The sequence below is a fragment of the Macrobrachium rosenbergii genome, chromosome 11 (genome assembly GCF_040412425.1).
Source record: "Macrobrachium rosenbergii isolate ZJJX-2024 chromosome 11, ASM4041242v1, whole genome shotgun sequence".
Taxonomy (NCBI): domain Eukaryota; kingdom Metazoa; phylum Arthropoda; class Malacostraca; order Decapoda; family Palaemonidae; genus Macrobrachium; species Macrobrachium rosenbergii.
Window position 1 is genome coordinate 41740617 of NC_089751.1, and position 17500 is coordinate 41758116.

Below are 17500 nucleotides of genomic sequence, written 5' to 3' on the forward strand. Positions count from 1 at the left end.
ATAATAATAATAATAATAAAATTAAAAGAGCATTATACAAAAATAACTCAGTTTCTTCCCGGCAGAACTAAACATTTTCCAGCAGATGTTACAATTACATTTTCATAATTTCTTTAATTTCCCCCTGACTTCTCCCTGTTCCTCAAGTTACTTGGACTAATTTTAAGCGAAAAGAATTTCCCGAAATGCATTATGAATTAAGAATAAAATGAGGGTGGCGCACACTGTGCTAAATTAGATTATGGTGCTCGTATCCTAAATATCATCGCGCGAAAACTGAAAGAAAAAGGAATTGCACTGTTTTTTCTTTAAATGCCGGGGAGAGAGAGAGAGAGAGAGAGGTGCTATGAAATGGAGTGGAGGTAGAGAATAATAATAATCAAATGAGAAGTAGGTGATATGAGAGAGAGAGAGAGATTTAAAATGATCCTATTTATTGTAAATAAAACTCATGCTTTTTATAGGTAATGAGCAACCCATGCAACCTCTTTCATGGATAACTTACAATATTAGATGCCACTATATCGAATATTCCAGTGGGTATTATTTCTTAAGCATAAAATTTGTCAATGAAGACAAATAATATCAGAAGATTCTTCTGGTTTTGACTCAGATATAAATATGTGCCTGCATGATTAAATGGGCAGAGAAAGTGAGATCTGCTGGAATGGATTCGGTCTGTTTTCCTAAGGTAGAAGAAGAAGAAGAAGAAAGAAAGAAAATGGGAATCCAGGCGTGCCTTACTCGGAAACACTTCACGCCGAATTACACTTTGTTCTCGTAATTTATCCAAAGACGGAAAAAAACGGGAAAAAGGTGGAAATTCCGAGACACGAAAACTGATTACACTATTTAGGCGGGAAACCATAAATTCATAAAACCCAGAACTGGAACGGACGTCTCTCTTTGTCCACCCAGTTATGAGTAGGCCTAATCCCTCGGTAGGCTTAGGAGAAGAAAAAGTGGAGACGTGCTTAACGGCAGAGAGAGATATATACGGCCTTGTCAGACATACCTGGACGGTGTATGTACCGTCGTTTATTTGCTCGTGAATTTATGCAAGGCATATCACATCTTAGCCTTGAGGAGGAAGACGGGCGTCGTTTTCCTTGCTGTCGAGTCTCGTTTTCTGTCTTCATTCTCCTTTGCTATGCGAGCCTGTTTGATAATCTTTGAAATGGAGCTCTCGTGTTCATGTTTTACTGACTTTAGAGATCATAAAAGCGTTAATTCTTCAAGAACTGTTTTTGTTTCTACTATCGTCAGGGATGATTATGCAACTGCTAGCAATATAAAAACTATGCTTGCTGTTGATAATTCTCAAATGAATCTCCTTTTCTTTAAAAGCATCTATATATATATGTATATATATAAAATATAAATATATTTATATATACATAAATATATTTATATGTATATATATATACATGTACATGTATAAATATATACATATATATATATGTATATATACATGTACATACATGTATGTATGTGTATATACAGTGTAATATACAATAAATTTTGCAATATAAAAATGCTGAAATCCCATCTTGCTGATAGAAGGAGTCTGAGCTTATTGTCAGGTGTTCCACAAGAAAGTGTTCTGGGACCCTTGTAATAATTTGTAACAGCGACATGAGTGGTGCTCTTGGGAATGTGATAATAGCAAATAATTTCTCTGTTCTAAGATTTCTCTGATACAGAGCCCAACCTTTCTGCTTTCTACGAATATTTCCTAAGACAAAGTAAAGCTCTGACTTCAGACGAAGGTTAAAAATCAGAGGTACCTGAAGAGAAGCTAAAACTAAAGTTGCATTATTTCTCGTCTTCCAACAAGAAATCTAAAGACATGCTTTTTCTTTCTATATACCTTGTCTGGATATAGATGTATTGTTACTCGCCCCTACTATGATGACTTGAACAAAAATAAAGGTTTTATTATGTTAAAACATGAGTCCTCTTTTTCTGTACGGAAGAAAGGGTCTGGGAAAAAGAGGCACTGGGATTAGTCAACGTTTTTTTAGCCCATGTATACTGATTGCTTTACTGTGACGTGTTGCCGTGTTGCTGATTTTCTTTTTCACTGAATGGCCTTAAAGTATTTTGGATTCTTCAAGTTTTATGAAACAACCAAATTAAGATTCAATTTTGTATTCTCTTGGCACTGAACTAACTGAAACTAAGGAAGTAACAGGAAAAATTAAATGATGACATATTTAATATTTGATGAAAGGCCTGTAGGTTAAGAAAAGAGAACAGATATTCTTATGTCTGGAAGAAGCAAACCGAATTAACCTGTAGGTTAAGAAAAAAGAACAAACATTCTTATGTCTGGAAGAAGACAAACTGAATTAAGGAGGTGCAAGAGCTCCCTCTAACGTAATAAAGCACTGCGCATGCCATGACAGCTGGCCAAAAGCATCGATAATCCAGACTTTAGGAGTTCTTGGAGATTTCTTCTCATTATCTTTGGCCTGTCGGCTCGGATCCTTTTTTTACGATCTCCCATTAACTCCTCATGGTTCGACCGCCCTTGAGATGGAGAGGGTTGCGGGGTTTGGGTTGGGGATTGGAGGCCTGGAAAGGGTTGCTTCCTGGCGAAAAGCGAGGGGGCGTTGGGTGTATCAGGTTGACCTCAGACTCGGGGTCGTTAACTGACCTAATATCAAGGACCCTGGATATTGTCCGCTGATAGGTCCTTTGGTGTTCCCACTTCTGCAGAAAAATAAGGGTTCCACACCCTTATAAACTTAATTGAATGATTATTAATACATCATAATAGATAAATATGGCAGTAAAACATTATAAACATGGTTTAACTGGCGGGCTCAAAGGAAATTAATTTAGAGCAGGGTGAGGAAAGATCACCATTCTTTGTGTAAACCGTGTAAATAGACACGAATTAGACAGATTACAATGACACTGATAAGATAAAAGACCAACTGGAAATTAAGCTATGCCTTCTTTACAATCCAAACTGCTTTGAATCTCTCTCTTATTGCCAGTCACGAAAATCAGATATAATAGAACTATAGGATAAATGAGTAAAAAAAGAAATTTGATAACTCTGTCCTGTTTTATGACGTCCAATAGCCTTCAACGTCAGCTTAATATGACACTGCAGAAGAACGGAAATAAGAGAGAGAGAGAGAGAGAGAGAGAGAGAGACGTGGACCTTCTGCAAGAATCCTTGCAAAGTCTGCAAAGGAGGGTGGGACGGGTGGAGGAGGGGGGGGGAGGACCTCGACTTGACCCCTGCAGTGGTGTGGCAGATGGGGATATAAAATTCTATTATCGTGTGACCGTGTTTCTTTTCCTCTGAGTAGAATGTTATTGCTTTTATTGCCTGGCATTGTTGCCGCCGGGTGCCAGGTGCTTTAGGGGCCGTTTTGGAATGCTTATCTCGAACGCCATGAAGATAAGGGCTAATGGGCCTGAATTTGTGCACCCTCTTTGCTTTCCGCTGTTTCGTCGTGAGGGAAATGATAATGGCAGTTATGGCTACCATAATCATAACTACGACAAAACAATAGCTGTTATCTGCCATTAGTAGATTGGTGTAGTAATCGTCGCAGTATTTTTTCATCATATTTAACATAACAACTGAAGTTATTATTATAGCAGCAACAGCAATACGGGAAACGATAATGACAGTTATAGCAACAACGGTCATCACTACATGAAAACAATATATATCTCAAAAACAGAAGATATTATGATTGCAAGAACAACAATAACAAATGATAACTTCTATATTTACTAGAGGCAGGTATAATGATCGTAATATTATTTGCGACAATGAGAATAACAACAGTTATGTTTATGGTATCGATAACAATCGTTACTACTATATACTACTAGAGATAGGTATAATGATCGTGATGGTATTTTTGACACTAACGACAACAACAGCAGCAATATAACTATTGTACAGAAAAAAATAGGTATAATGACCGTGATATAGTTACGATTTCTCAAATAACAACAGCAATATATGTGAAAAACCAAAGGTAATAACTATTACCACAACTAGCATTACCAAGATAACCCATGAATTATTAGACAGGAAATTACTGCACACCAAAGCCACGACTAGTAAGCAAGCAGCATTCATTCAGATTCATTACGGAGACGAGAAGGGTAATTTATTGAATGAAGCCACGTCAAGTTCCCGTAATTTGATGCTCTGTAATTTAGGAACCGGGTCCTGCGACGAGAGCCGCCAAAAAAAAAAAAAAAAAAAAAAAAAAAAAAAAAAAAAGTAAATTACGTACTCGGAAGAATTGCATGGTTTGATTTGTAAGTTGTGTTGATGAATAGTCAGTTACGGGTTTCTTCTTCGAAACAGTACGTGTTGGTGAAAACGTTAAAAGCAGTTTTTAATTTTTCATGTAGATTCCGGGTACAGTCTTTGTAATGCTTAATCATTATAGCCATGGTTTCAGTGCTTTGAGCTCTACGTCTGACAAGTTACTGTAAATGATCCTTTTCAATGCCAGAGACGTCTTTAAGTAAATATATTGATATATTTTTTCATCGGTATTTGTAATCAACCTTAATTTCAGTATTGAAAACAAGCCGTCAGTCAGTGATAAAGTTTGAAGTAGGAGTAGAACAGCTGGTATAGAAAATCTGCCCCCTCCATTCTGCTATCATCCTCCTAAATCCGTCCGTTCCTCTATCTCTCTCTGTTCTTCTGTCTTCCAGAATGCTACAGTGTAACGTAAGAAATAAAGTCCCTTTAGAAAGCTTTTCTTACAGCTCTACAAAAGCCCCGTGGAGGCTTTATAGAGAATCTGCTCCCCTCCATTATGCCATCATCCTCCTAAATCCGCCTGTTCCTCTGTCCTTCTCTGTTCTTCTGTCCTCCGGAATGCTACAGTGTAACGTAAGGAATAAAGTCCCTTTAGAAAGCTTTTTTTCTTCCAAAGCCCCGTGGAAGCTTTAGGCAGCGTTCACACACGCGGCGACTCTGCGGACTGAGGCAGGAGCTGCTGACTCAGTTCATAATGTGGGTGTTCTCTCAGACAGCGGTTGCTCCCAGCTGCTTGCTAGCTTGCGAGACCCCAAGTTCTATGTTAAACAGTATTATTTAATCTCTCTGATTTATGACTTGAGGAGATATGCTTGTACTTACTGATGTTTTCCAGTTTTTTTTTTTTTTTTTTTTAAATTTATATAATTATTATTGTGTACGGTGTTGTTCTCGGTAATAGTATTTACTGACAATTTCCCAATAAATTTATATTTTCTTAGAATAAAAGCCCGTGCCTGTTGATTACTGAATTCACTTGAATGCGAATTTTTTTTTGTGAGTATCGTAGCTATAGTGCTATTGATTGTTTTATTGATTAACTACAGTATTTACAAAAAAAGTAATGGGTATATGTCGAAAATTAAACATTTAAATGTGATTATTCATTCAATGATTGTGTTCACTCATACATTATCTTTCAGTTTTCTTACATAATGTTATTGTGTAGCCTTTCTTGCTGCAAACTAAATTATATATGTAATTACACATACCTATCTATCTGTCTGTCTATTTATCTATCTATCTCTCTATCTATCTATATATAGTTATATATATATAAGACTAATAATGTTTGCAAATGCACTTGCTGACAGTGATTGATCTTGCCACTCATATGGCAACATCGCTCACGCCACTGTTGTTTTACAGTGCTGGAGGAACAAAGTAAACATTGCTTATGGCCCTTAATGTTTATATAATGTTTCATGCATATTACAATTAATTTTAAAAACCCTCGCAGAAGGGTACTCTAATAACCTAATATTTTTTAAACGGTAACAAACCCTTACCTGTAACACCAGTTCTGCTTCCTAGTATTTCCTATTTGGTGAAATTAATGCTCTATCAGAGTGTTTGCAGGAAGTTACATCCTAAATATTGCATACCGTATAAATCGGACATAAAAATATATCTGCTTATAATTGAATATGCTCAGTGGAAAGCTGACCGAGTAAATAGGTTTAACAAAGTGCTGAGTCAATTTGCCATGAAATTGTTCAAAATGACCGTATGGAGGCTTCAAGATCAATCGTTGTACAACCTAAAGTATCGTAGATGCTATTATTTACTGCATTGTTTCATTTCATGTAGATTTCTCGATCTTTTATCCACAAGCACTACACACACACATGTATATATACATATATATAAATATGTATATTTATTTATATATATATATATATATATATATATATATATATATATATATATATATATATATATATATAGAGAGAGAGAGAGAGAGAGAGAGAGAGAGAGAGAGAGAGAGAATGAGCAAAATTTGTCAAATGAACGCATTTGCATTACGATTCAGGACTTACAAAAATTATTTCAGAATCTCTTCTTTGGATACATTTGTTTATAAAAGCATATTACATCCTATACAAAATATCATTTGATGTTTTGTAGGATTAAACCTACGGCAGTCCCAGCGAGTTTTTTTTTTTTTAAACCTTATGTTGAAAGGATGGTCCCATTTACAGTTTTAAGTTTTTCATCTGTCTTTCTCTTCTGTTTAGGAAACATTGACCTTGCTGAAAACCCACTACATTCGAATAGGTTAAACCTTGCACTGCTAACGTAAAATTTGCCAGGTCCTTAAAATCCAGCCGAAGGAACGCAAAATTTATCTACTTCCATCTTCTCTATTTTTTTGCGCTTTTAAGCTCTTCATTTTTTTGCTCGTGTTTGAGATGACAGGGTGATAACATTTTTGGCTGAAAAGATGATGTCATGATAGGGTATGAAAGTCAGTTGCCCACTTACGCGCATATCATTGTTGCTAAGAACCTGGCACTGTGCCCATGCACTAGCATATGGTGACCATTGCATGACAGAATCTAACAATGTGCGTGTCACCTTTTAATGTCATTACAAAAGTCTGATGGATGAATTACTCTAAATTACACAAAAAGTATAAGATAGTCATGGTTATTTCACGATAATCCACAACAGTGTCGTATATCGTACAAATATGTCAATATATCGCAAATGTATATGTGACTTACATACAGCAACAATGCACCGTGTTTCTGTGCTAGCATAGCCATATGTATGTATGTATATATGTGTGTGTATATATATATATATATATATATATATATATATATATATATATATATATATATATATATATATATATATATATATATATATATATATATATATATATATATATATAACACACACACACACACACACACACACACACACACATATATATATATATATATATATATATATATATATATATATATATATATAAAAATTTACATATTCCAGATTTTATGAATAATCAGCGTTGTCTGAGACCTCCACATTTTGGCAATCCTAATTTATTACAAGTATTCATGACTCCAGCTCGGTCCTGTCGGGACTTCTAGGTTCCTTTGTGAAGGGGGAGTATTGGATCGGGTGCATTTGAAATTTGAGCTTGATCCTAACCCTGCTGCGCCTGCCAAAGCAGCACGCAGGCGCGGAAATTTAAAGCTCCGTGCGCGCAGGCACAGTCTGATATTTGAGATTACATAAGATTTTTTCGCAGTGCAACTGCTGAGTGCGACCGTAACCTGTGAAAACATACTTGGCATCTGGCAAGACGGCTTCAGCACCCCTTGCTGCACCTGCCAAAGCAGCACGCAAGCGCCGAAATTTAAATCTCCGTGCACGCAGGCGCAGCAGGGGAGAGCTGAAGCCATGTTGCCAGATGCTAAGTATGTTTTTCACAGGCGACGGTCGCACTCAGCAGTTGTATTGCTAAAAAATCTTATGTAATCTCTAATTTTGGAGTTGAGGCTATGCTCTGCTTATAAATGATGTTTTTTTTATATTTTTTAAATTCTTATAATTATTATGTACCATGTTGTATTCTTCATCAGAATACTTACGAACAATCTCCTTGTAATTTTCCAAAATTGCTCAAAGTTAAATTGCCGGAACTAGCGATAGATGTAGACAGAACCATTAATTTGCATATGCTTAGTAATTTTAATTTTTCTGGTGATCGTATCCAGTCTTGCGCTATAGTTTACTTTTTTTCCACACCAGACACAATGTTTTCAAGAGATACCCCAAATGGTTATATGTTCAAAAATTATTTTTTAAGCAAAAGTTTATGTGAAATTATATTTAACATTGAATAATCTCCCTCACATATGGCAACTGTTGTTACAAACTAAACGTGCGGCTCATAATGCCCCTTATCAAGGATAATACAAATGACATTTAGATGCACCTGCTGTTTACTGTGGCTCTGCTCTCGACACTCAGATTACATATGTCAGCACCCATACTTTTGTTTTAAAGTGTACAAAAAGTTAAGCAACCATTTTTTTAAGCCATTTATTATGTGTACAGAATGTTGTAACGTTTCTCAGACGTATTACATTTGATTTTCAAAATACTTTCAGAGGTGGCACTGTGCTCAACTTACGAGCTCTGCCCCATAAGTTAAGAAATGGCTATTTTTTCCGTTTTGCATGTGCATATAGTTTATTTTTCTTTAATCTTAAATAAAGCTATGCCTTGGGCACCAATTCGGTTTCCTACTGCTGCCATTTGATGAGCGATACATCGCCTATTAGAGCGTTTGTGAAAGATTTATCAGAAATGGAGCGTACTTTGAAATATCCGAGATGAACATTTCAGTATCTATCTCTTCTGATAATCAGGGGCAACTGACAAAGCACTGAGTTTACTAATAAGCATTGCCAATTCTGCTCTGACACAGGCCATAAGATTACGTACCACAAGGTAACAGGTTGTTGCGAGATTTCACGATATCAGCACCGCTCGACAGTACTTCCATTTCTGAGTAAACGATCTCATTGGAATCAGTAAATTTTAAATTCAAACTTGAGCCTGCTCCTGCCTGCGCCTGCTAAATCACTGCTTGCGTGAACGCAACCTTACGACTTAATTTCCTTAATTTCACATCGTATTACAGATAAATTAGCCAAAGGCTTTAAAAGGTAAATCAGTTCTACAAAAGCAATGCATTAGGTATCAGATTCACTTCCCATGGGTTATAGGATGAAGAATTTATGATTGGAAATACCGAATGAAAGGAAATTACCTGCCGCCGCTTGTATGTTGCCAGCAACGTGGGCGAGGGCTGCACGGGCGTGAGTCGTGGGTAGAACAGGCGCCACGAGAGCCGACAACCCCGTAACGGCTAGGAGGGTCCCGCCCCCACCGTAAAGGGCTCCCACCATCACCCACACTGCCGAAGGCAATGCCCCGTCATTGCCCGATACGCTCTGCCCAACGGCGGCGCATCGTTGGTCGTCAAATCCGCCCACGCACCACGCCCACACGCCGAACATCACGGGCGGCGACGGCGAATGGCGGACGAACCATGTGGGCGTGAAGAGGGCGGCCAGCGATGCCAACGCCACCAGGAGGGTGACACTCGCCCAGAGTGCCACCACGGGCCATGATGTGGCCCACGTCCACCCTCGGACCTTCATCACATATTAAAGGGAACGGAGGAGATGCCTCACCATCCCTTCTTAGATTGCCGGGATTCGATTCTGTCACTTCGAGTTCGAGTCAAGATTCCAGAGTTTTGTCTCGTGATCTACATTTTCCTTCTGCTTCTTCAGTCATTAGCTCTCTTTCCACATCACTTTACATCATTCATTAGTTTTCACACCATTTCCAAGATCTGACGAGGCTTGTGGTTTTGCAAAGTCACTGTTTTAATATGTTTTTAAATCAATCTTACCCAATCTTCCCGTCGAATTCGCTTCTTAACAAAGCTGTATCGACATGCAAAATTTCATATCCTTTGTTTTTGCCAGTTGTCTTCTTATCACTTTCCAATATCTGCCGCTCAAAAGGGAAATAAAAAACTGGATATATTCTTAATTTAAAACCGAAAAAGTCTTCTCGTATTCACAATAATTAACATAACATATATCCACTTATTCCAGACAACCAAAATACTCGAAAATGCATATGCACCATAAGCAAAGTTTTTTCCAGTGTTATCGTATTATTTCCTCAAATGAAGACATAACAGCATCAATGATGGTAATGAGATGAATGATCCTCTTCAGGGAAGGTTATTATTATCTTGCCCCGCCGTTCGTCTGCAAAGAGAGAAAAAAGCGAATATCAAAGGTTAATTATCATTTGTTTTCCAGAACAGGAATTACAGAAAATATTCCCCTTGTTGAGTATATGACCTAAAACAATACATTTTCTTGGAAATTTCAGCATTTTATTATTCAAAATGATTTCTGAAATAGACCAAAGTGGTATTTCCTAAAAAAAGAAAAAAAAAATAGAAAGAAATAACAGAATTGTTCTCTCTAGATTCAATCCTAGAATTCTCTCTCTTTTTTTTACGGAAAAAATACGTGTTTACCAATTAGAATCTAGTTTTCTCAAATTTGCTTTATAACAGTCATTAGCGAAAAAAAAATTATTTTCTTATTTTTCTTTCTTAAATGGCTCTTAATTACAGCACGAAGCTACTTAAGGAAAAACAAAAGGGAATTAATGTCCCTTAGAGGGAGGGAAGGAGGTAGTAGACAAAGTAACACAAATACGTTCAGCTGACATGAAATTTTTCATATATTTCATATTTCTCACGTTTTTCTTTGTCCGACACAGTCTGTTAAAGCGTATGATAATTGTATATTTGTGGAATGGCTTTGTTCCCAGAAAGGTGTATGGTATCATGATCTCAAGTACAGTCTAACCAGGGAAGAAAGTCCTTAAGGTGTAAAGCAGTAGCATTCACGTTTTGTCATGGATTAAATGTTCTGCTGTGTGTAAAGTATTGTGGGAAGGAAGAAAGAGTGACATGGATTATACGTTGTCCTAAGTTTACCATGTCGTTACAACAGTAATATCAACACAATGGATTAGAAAATTTAATAGCCACCATTACTTAAAAACTACCCTTATATTAATATAACATTAACCTGAGAAAACCTCAAACCTTTTATAACACCGATCAAGCACTTTAGAAGCTAGGCATATACCGCATATCAACTTACACTTTGCCACACAACAGCCAAACTTGAAAAAAATGACGCAGCTAAACCAAAAAAACTTTACAGAACTGCCATGACACCACCCAACAACCAAAGAGATTAAACGAAAAGTAACACGAGACAAAACAAAATGAAGAGCAGCAGCGGCACTGAAACGAAATGTCAACAGAAAATTCAGCTAAAACTCTACGGTCGACCACGCCCTATTTCATCACTCGGCCTTTCGTGACTCTGCTGCTGAGTTGCAGTGTTGACCTCGTCATGGAGGCGCATTTACCCGGCACTCACGGCCGTGATAAAATGGGTCCTCTTTGAAATGAGAGTCTCCGGGTAAAATATGATGCTCAAGATAATCAGTAGATGAGCGGGCAGCAAGGATACTTTGTAGGATTACAGGAGAATGGGTGGTAATCTAAAACCAAGTTGCTTGATTAGCGTTGAACAAGGATGGGCAAGATGGCACCCCCCTGACAGAATGCGCAAGTATTGCAGGGGACGAGAGCTGTTTGGAGAACTAATTAAGCTCAATTAAAGGGCGAATTACCTTCATACCGATACCCTCTAATGGTGAGTAATTAGAAAGCGCTGAACATGTCGAGATATTTATAAGCCTGTGAAAGGAATGAATTTGCAGACCACTTTTTCTGTATTTTTTTAAATTTCTGTTTTGCACGAGAAAGGCTCATCCAACATCATGACTCTAAAAATATAAGGTGTGAATAATAACGCAAGATTATATGTACCTACGTCGACCGTGACACGGGGAAAATAATGCGTCTAGAATGAGAAGAAGTGGTGACTGGTCTTTCCAGAGCTGGCTCGGGACAAAGAGAGGAATAGGAAATCCTAGTTAGTGAAAAGTGGAATTGAAAAGAGGGTGATAAAGTCGAGTTTTTTTAGTTTTCTGCAAAAGAAAACTGTTGAGTTGGCTTTGTCTGTCCGTCCCCACTTTTTCTGTCCGCCCTCAGATCTTAAAAGCTACTGAGGCTAGAGGGCTACAAATTCGTATGTTGATCATCCACACCCCTATCATCAAACATACCAAATTGCAGCCCTCTAGCCTCCGTAGTTGTTATTTTATTTAAGGTTAAAGTTAGAGATGATCGTGCGTCTGGCACAGCTATAGGTGCCAACAACACAGGCCACCATCGGGTAGTGGCTGAAAGTTTCATGGGCTGCGGCTGAGAGTTCCATGGGCCATGGCTGAGAGTTTCATACAACATTACACGCTGTATAGAAAACTCGATTGCGCCGAAGACACTTCGGCGCATATTTTACTTAATTTTCCTTACAATGAACCAACTGTGTTTTGACGTGATAACTGTCTTAAAGGATATTAAAAATAAATGCTTGAACTTGTATTTCAGTTTTCCAACGTTGTAAGTGTAGGTTAAAAACCTAGTTTTTCAAAAATGCAACACTATGTTAACAAGAAATCATAACAGAATAAGCCATCCTTGAATCCTTGAACGCACGAGGGCCCTCGCCGTCCCATAGCCAAAGCGCCGAATGAATTATGGATTAAATGATTTACCAGTTAAATGGCCTTCGATCCATTGGCATTTAATTTGATCTCCATTACTGCTGGACGAGATAATTCCAGCAATTCTCTGTGGGTATTATTGGCACTTCCAGGGTATTCGCGAACACATGGTGAAGTAAACAAGTAATAAATGCGCCGAAGTCGGAGCAATCGACTTTTCTGTACAGCCGCTACAGCGTATAATCAAGGCCAACGAAAATAGATCTATCTTTCGGTGGTCTCGGTATAATGCTGTACGAGCCGCGGCGCTTGAAACTTTAACCACGAGCCGGTGGTGGCCTATCCTATATCGTTGCCAGAAGCACAATTATGGCTAACTTTCACCTTAAAATAAAAACTACTGAGGCTGGAAGGCTGCAATTTGGTATGTTTGATGATTGGAGGGTGGATGATCATCATACCAATTTGCAGTCCTCTAGCCCCAGTAGTTTTTAAGATCATACGGCGGACAGAATAAAGTGCGGACGGACAGACAAAGCCGGCACAACAGTTTTCTTTTACAGAAAACTAATAAAACGTGTAGATTTTTATCTCTAACATAGAAATAAAATACTTGCAATACAAGTTTAACAAAAATAAAACTGCACAAATCTTAATCGTTTTCACTTTGTTCTTTTTCCACATTTTATGTTGAAATGCAATACGCAGGAAGAAAATAATATATGAAGAATACTTATTTCCGCGGCCACAGAAAATTGCATTTATAAAAAAAATTACATGGTTAAATTAACTGGGTTTCATGAAAAAATTATCACCGCAATCATTTCAAGAAAAATACCAAGCAGTGCTTGGGATATTAGATTCAGAATGTATAACAATGTTAGATATCTGAGCGTGAAATTAATATACTGAAATTATAATCATGAATGAAAAATAGATGAATAAAAAAAAATAATTCAAATAACGTTTCTGAAGGCTTTAGTGACGATGCAGTACAAAACTGGCATCGATTATCCAACAACAACAAGAACATATCTCTCGGAATCCATCTCATATTAGTCTTTGGGCGAAGCGTTGGATAGAACAAATGACGCGAGACGCCCGGGGAAACCTAAATGAGTCACTCTTTCTTATGCAAATGCGTCATTTAGCAAGCCTTCGTCTGCCTGCGGTCATTTGCTTGGTTATTGGATTTCTGCGGATGCCGTGAAATGGAGTGGAAGTAGAGTATAACAATAATCAAATGAGGAGCAGGTGATCTGAGAGAGAGAGAGAGAGAGAGAGAGAGATAATCAAATAAGTAGGTGATCTGCGAGAGAGAGAGAGAGAGAGATGATAATAAGAGAAATAAGAAGAGAGAGTGATCTAATCAAATAAGAAGAGGTGACAGAGAGAGAGAAGAGAGAGAGAGAGATAATCAAATAAGAAGTAGGTGATCTGACAGACACAGAGAGAGAGAGAGAGAGAGAGAGAGAATCATATAAGAAGTAGGTGATCTTAAAGACAGAGAGAGAAAGAGAGAGATAATAATCATATAACACGTAGGTGATCTGAGAGAGAGAGAGATAGATAATCATATAAGACGTAGGTGATCTGACAGAGGGAGAGAGAGATAATAATAATCAAATAACACGTAGGTGATCAGAGAGAGAGAGAGAGAGGACTAGTACTGTAGAGTAAAAAAAAAATCTTCCTTTGGGGAAAAACTGAAATAATGAAAAGGCAAATATAGTAACAAGGCGTAAAAGGATAAGTAAAAGTACACATAACCCTTCCCACAAAAAAAAAAAAAAAACACGCACGCATACTCACACTAAAAGTAGCCGAATTAAATTTAACAGGAATGGAAGAAAAAATTATGATAGGATGAATGAAGATGTAAAGGCTGATACACAAATTAGGAGCTTTAGAGAAATTTAGACCCATGGGAATGTGTAACATAAATAGTGGAAGAAAATGTGTTAAAACAAACGTTGAAATGACGCAGAGAATAAAGAAGCAATCAGCGTTGAAACCACACTTATGTTATATCAAAGAAGAAATACAAAAGAATCCTTTTCTCGCTACGATGGAATGCATTCATTCTTGGTTTTCAAACTACCCGTTAACACGCAACTGAAATGTGTGGTTTTCTCTGCCATTTCAGTCCGTGTTTGGAGACACTCACACACACTCTCACACAAAAGGAAAAGAGAGAGAGACAGACAGACAGAGAGATACATTAAATTTTCTTTGGCAGGGTTTTTCTCATTCTTTACAGTTGTAAATATGTTGAGATCCTTCAAAGTCTTTTTGAATAGAGATTTTATTTCTCTATTGAGTTGAGAAAGAGAGATTCATTAAATTTTCTGTTGCAGGGTTTTTCTGATTCTTTACAATTGTAAATATGTTAAGTTCCTTCAAAGTCTTTGTAAATAGAGATTTTATTTCTCTATTGAGAGAGAGAGAGAGAGAGAGAGAGAGAGACATTAAATTTTCTTTGGCAGGGTTTTTCTCATTCTTTACAGTCGGAAATATGTTGAGTTCCTTCGAAGTCTTTGTAAACAGAGATTTTATTTTTCTATTGAGAGAGAGAGAGAGAGAGAGATAAAATTTTCTTTGGCAGGGTTTTTCTCATTCTTTACAGTCGTAAATATGTTGAGTTCCTTCGAAGTCTTTATAAATAGAGATTTTATTTCTCTATTGAGAGAGAGAGAGAGAGAGAGAGAGAGAGAGAGAGAGAGAGATACATTAAATTTTCTTTGGCAGGGTTTTTCTCATTCTTTACAGTTGTAAATATGTTAAATTCCTTCAAAGTCTTTGTAAATAGAGATTTTATTTCTCTATTGAGAGAGAGAGAGATAAAATTTTCTCTGGCACGGGGTTTCTCATTCTTTACAGTTGTAAATATGTTAAGTTCCTTCAAAGTCTTTGCAAATAGAGTTTTATTCCTCTATTGAGAGTAAAATTTTCTCTGGCATTCTCATTCTTTACTTGTAAATACTTGAGTTCCTTCAAAGTCTTTGCAAATAGAGTTTTATTCCTCTACTGAGAGAGTGAGATACATTAAATTTTCTGTTGCATGGTTTTTCTCATTCTTTACAGTTGCAAATATTTTGAGTTCCTTCGAAGTCTTTGTAAATAGAGATTTTATTTCTCTATTGAGGAGAGAGAGAGAGAGAGTTGCATTAAATTTCCTTTGGCAAGATTTTTCTTAGTCTTTATAGTTGTAAATCTGTCAAGTTCCTTCAAAGTCTTTGTAAATAGCGGTTTTATCTCTCTGTTAAGTATCAGAGGAATAAGGCTACAGAGCGGATATGAAATGCAAATTTTCGTGAATCTAACATACATAGATTTCTTGTACGCGACTTTTGATTAATTTTTTTTTATTTTGTTACAAAGATAAATTCTTTAGAGCTCTTTTTCACTAGAGATGATTTCGTTCTCCATATCGCTTAACATTTAAATAAAATCCCTAATTGGAACAAAAAATTATCGATGAAATATTCAAACACAGTCTCGCTTGTGTAAACCCTGTTAAGCAAATATCCTGCTGACTACATAGTAATTATCATAATTTATATTTTTTTACACCTGGTTTTTCTGTGTGAGTATACCTGGTCGTTTGTAAAAGCAAGTGAGAAAACAAATCCATGCAAAAAATTCCGCCTGGATGTTTGATAATGGACAGAAATTCCATTCGTATGTTTTTGGTGAATAGGTCTTTTTGATGGGAGGGGAAAATCTGTCTGAAAACTATTATAGTAGGAAATTTCAAGAAAATGTCGAGGTTTTAGCTACGAACAGCCGGTGTTAGGTACAGTAGTGCTATGCCAGTAGTAAAGCTGATAAAGAAGAGTGAATCATTAAGATTGCTTGTCCTACTCCCCTACTGTGTGGCTAGTGTACAAGTGTCTATGGCTACCACCCGACTATACGGTTAGTATACAGCGACCTCTACCGGCATCCAAATTGTGTTGTTAATATGCAGGTCGACGACGTTATTTTACAAATAGCGCTTCTCTCTCAGCCACGAGAAGCACAGCGATTGACGGTGTGAACAGCAAGATGTGCTGCAAGAACAGCCTGGCGCTGTGAATAAATAGATCTCATATTTTGGAACATGATTATTAGAAAAGACCAGTAAAAAACGCGCCGAAATTTCTTCGGCGCAATCGAGTTTTCTGTACAGCGTATAATGCTGTATGAAACTCTCAGCCACGCCCCATGAAACTCTCAGCCACGGCCCATGAAACTCTCAGCCGCGAACCGTGAAACTTTCAGCTACGGCCAGGTGGTGGGCTGTGTTGTTGACACCTATAGCGGTGCCATATGCACCATCAAGCTAACTTTAACCTTAAATAAAATAAAAACTACTGAAGCTGGAGGGCTGCAATTTGGTATGTTTGATGATTGGAGGGTGGGTGATCAACATGCCAATTTGGAACCCTCTAGCCTCAGTAGTTTTTAAGGTCTGAGGGCAGACGGACAGACAAATAGCCATCTCAATTGTTCTCTTTTACAGAAAACTAAAAGTCATCGGCATTTTCGAGGGGTTAAAACCTATAATGGATATGGCGACGTCCCTTCTTTCGCACGAAGGAAAAAAACCAAAAGTTTTACCAGAAACTGTTCTATTTAAATATCCTGTGAAAATTTACTTTCATCATCCTCACATGATTCTTTTTGGAGACTCTCATTACAACTTCCTTTTTGAAAACCGAAATTTCAGTGGAAAAGATGTAATGCATAAGAAGAAAACTAATTTTGCAGTACCTTGGAATAACGATACTGGAATCTATTCTGGTCTTCGGAAAGCCCTGGAAGTTTGAAGCTAACTTTTACAGTTATATTTAGAAAGGAAACACTATGAATGTTTGCAAAGTTCATAGAAATGAGAAAGAAAACACATATTAATGTCTGAAAGAAGTTCATAAAAATGAGAGAGAAAGGGAAATACGACAGAGGAACATTACCTATTTAGTGAAAAAGACAAATAAA

General features: G+C 37.1%; 1 protein-coding gene across 1 annotated transcript in view; it reads right to left on the reverse strand.

Moving 5' to 3' along the window:
- LOC136843366 (LHFPL tetraspan subfamily member 7 protein-like) overlaps nucleotides 1–17500 on the reverse strand; it is a 92955-nt gene that overhangs the window by 34044 nt on the left and 41411 nt on the right. The window contains exon 2 of the mRNA XM_067111710.1: nucleotides 9108–10125. Coding sequence (XP_066967811.1) covers nucleotides 9108–9501 — 394 coding nt within the window. The 5' untranslated portion in view covers nucleotides 9502–10125. The remainder of the gene's footprint in view (nucleotides 1–9107; nucleotides 10126–17500) is intronic.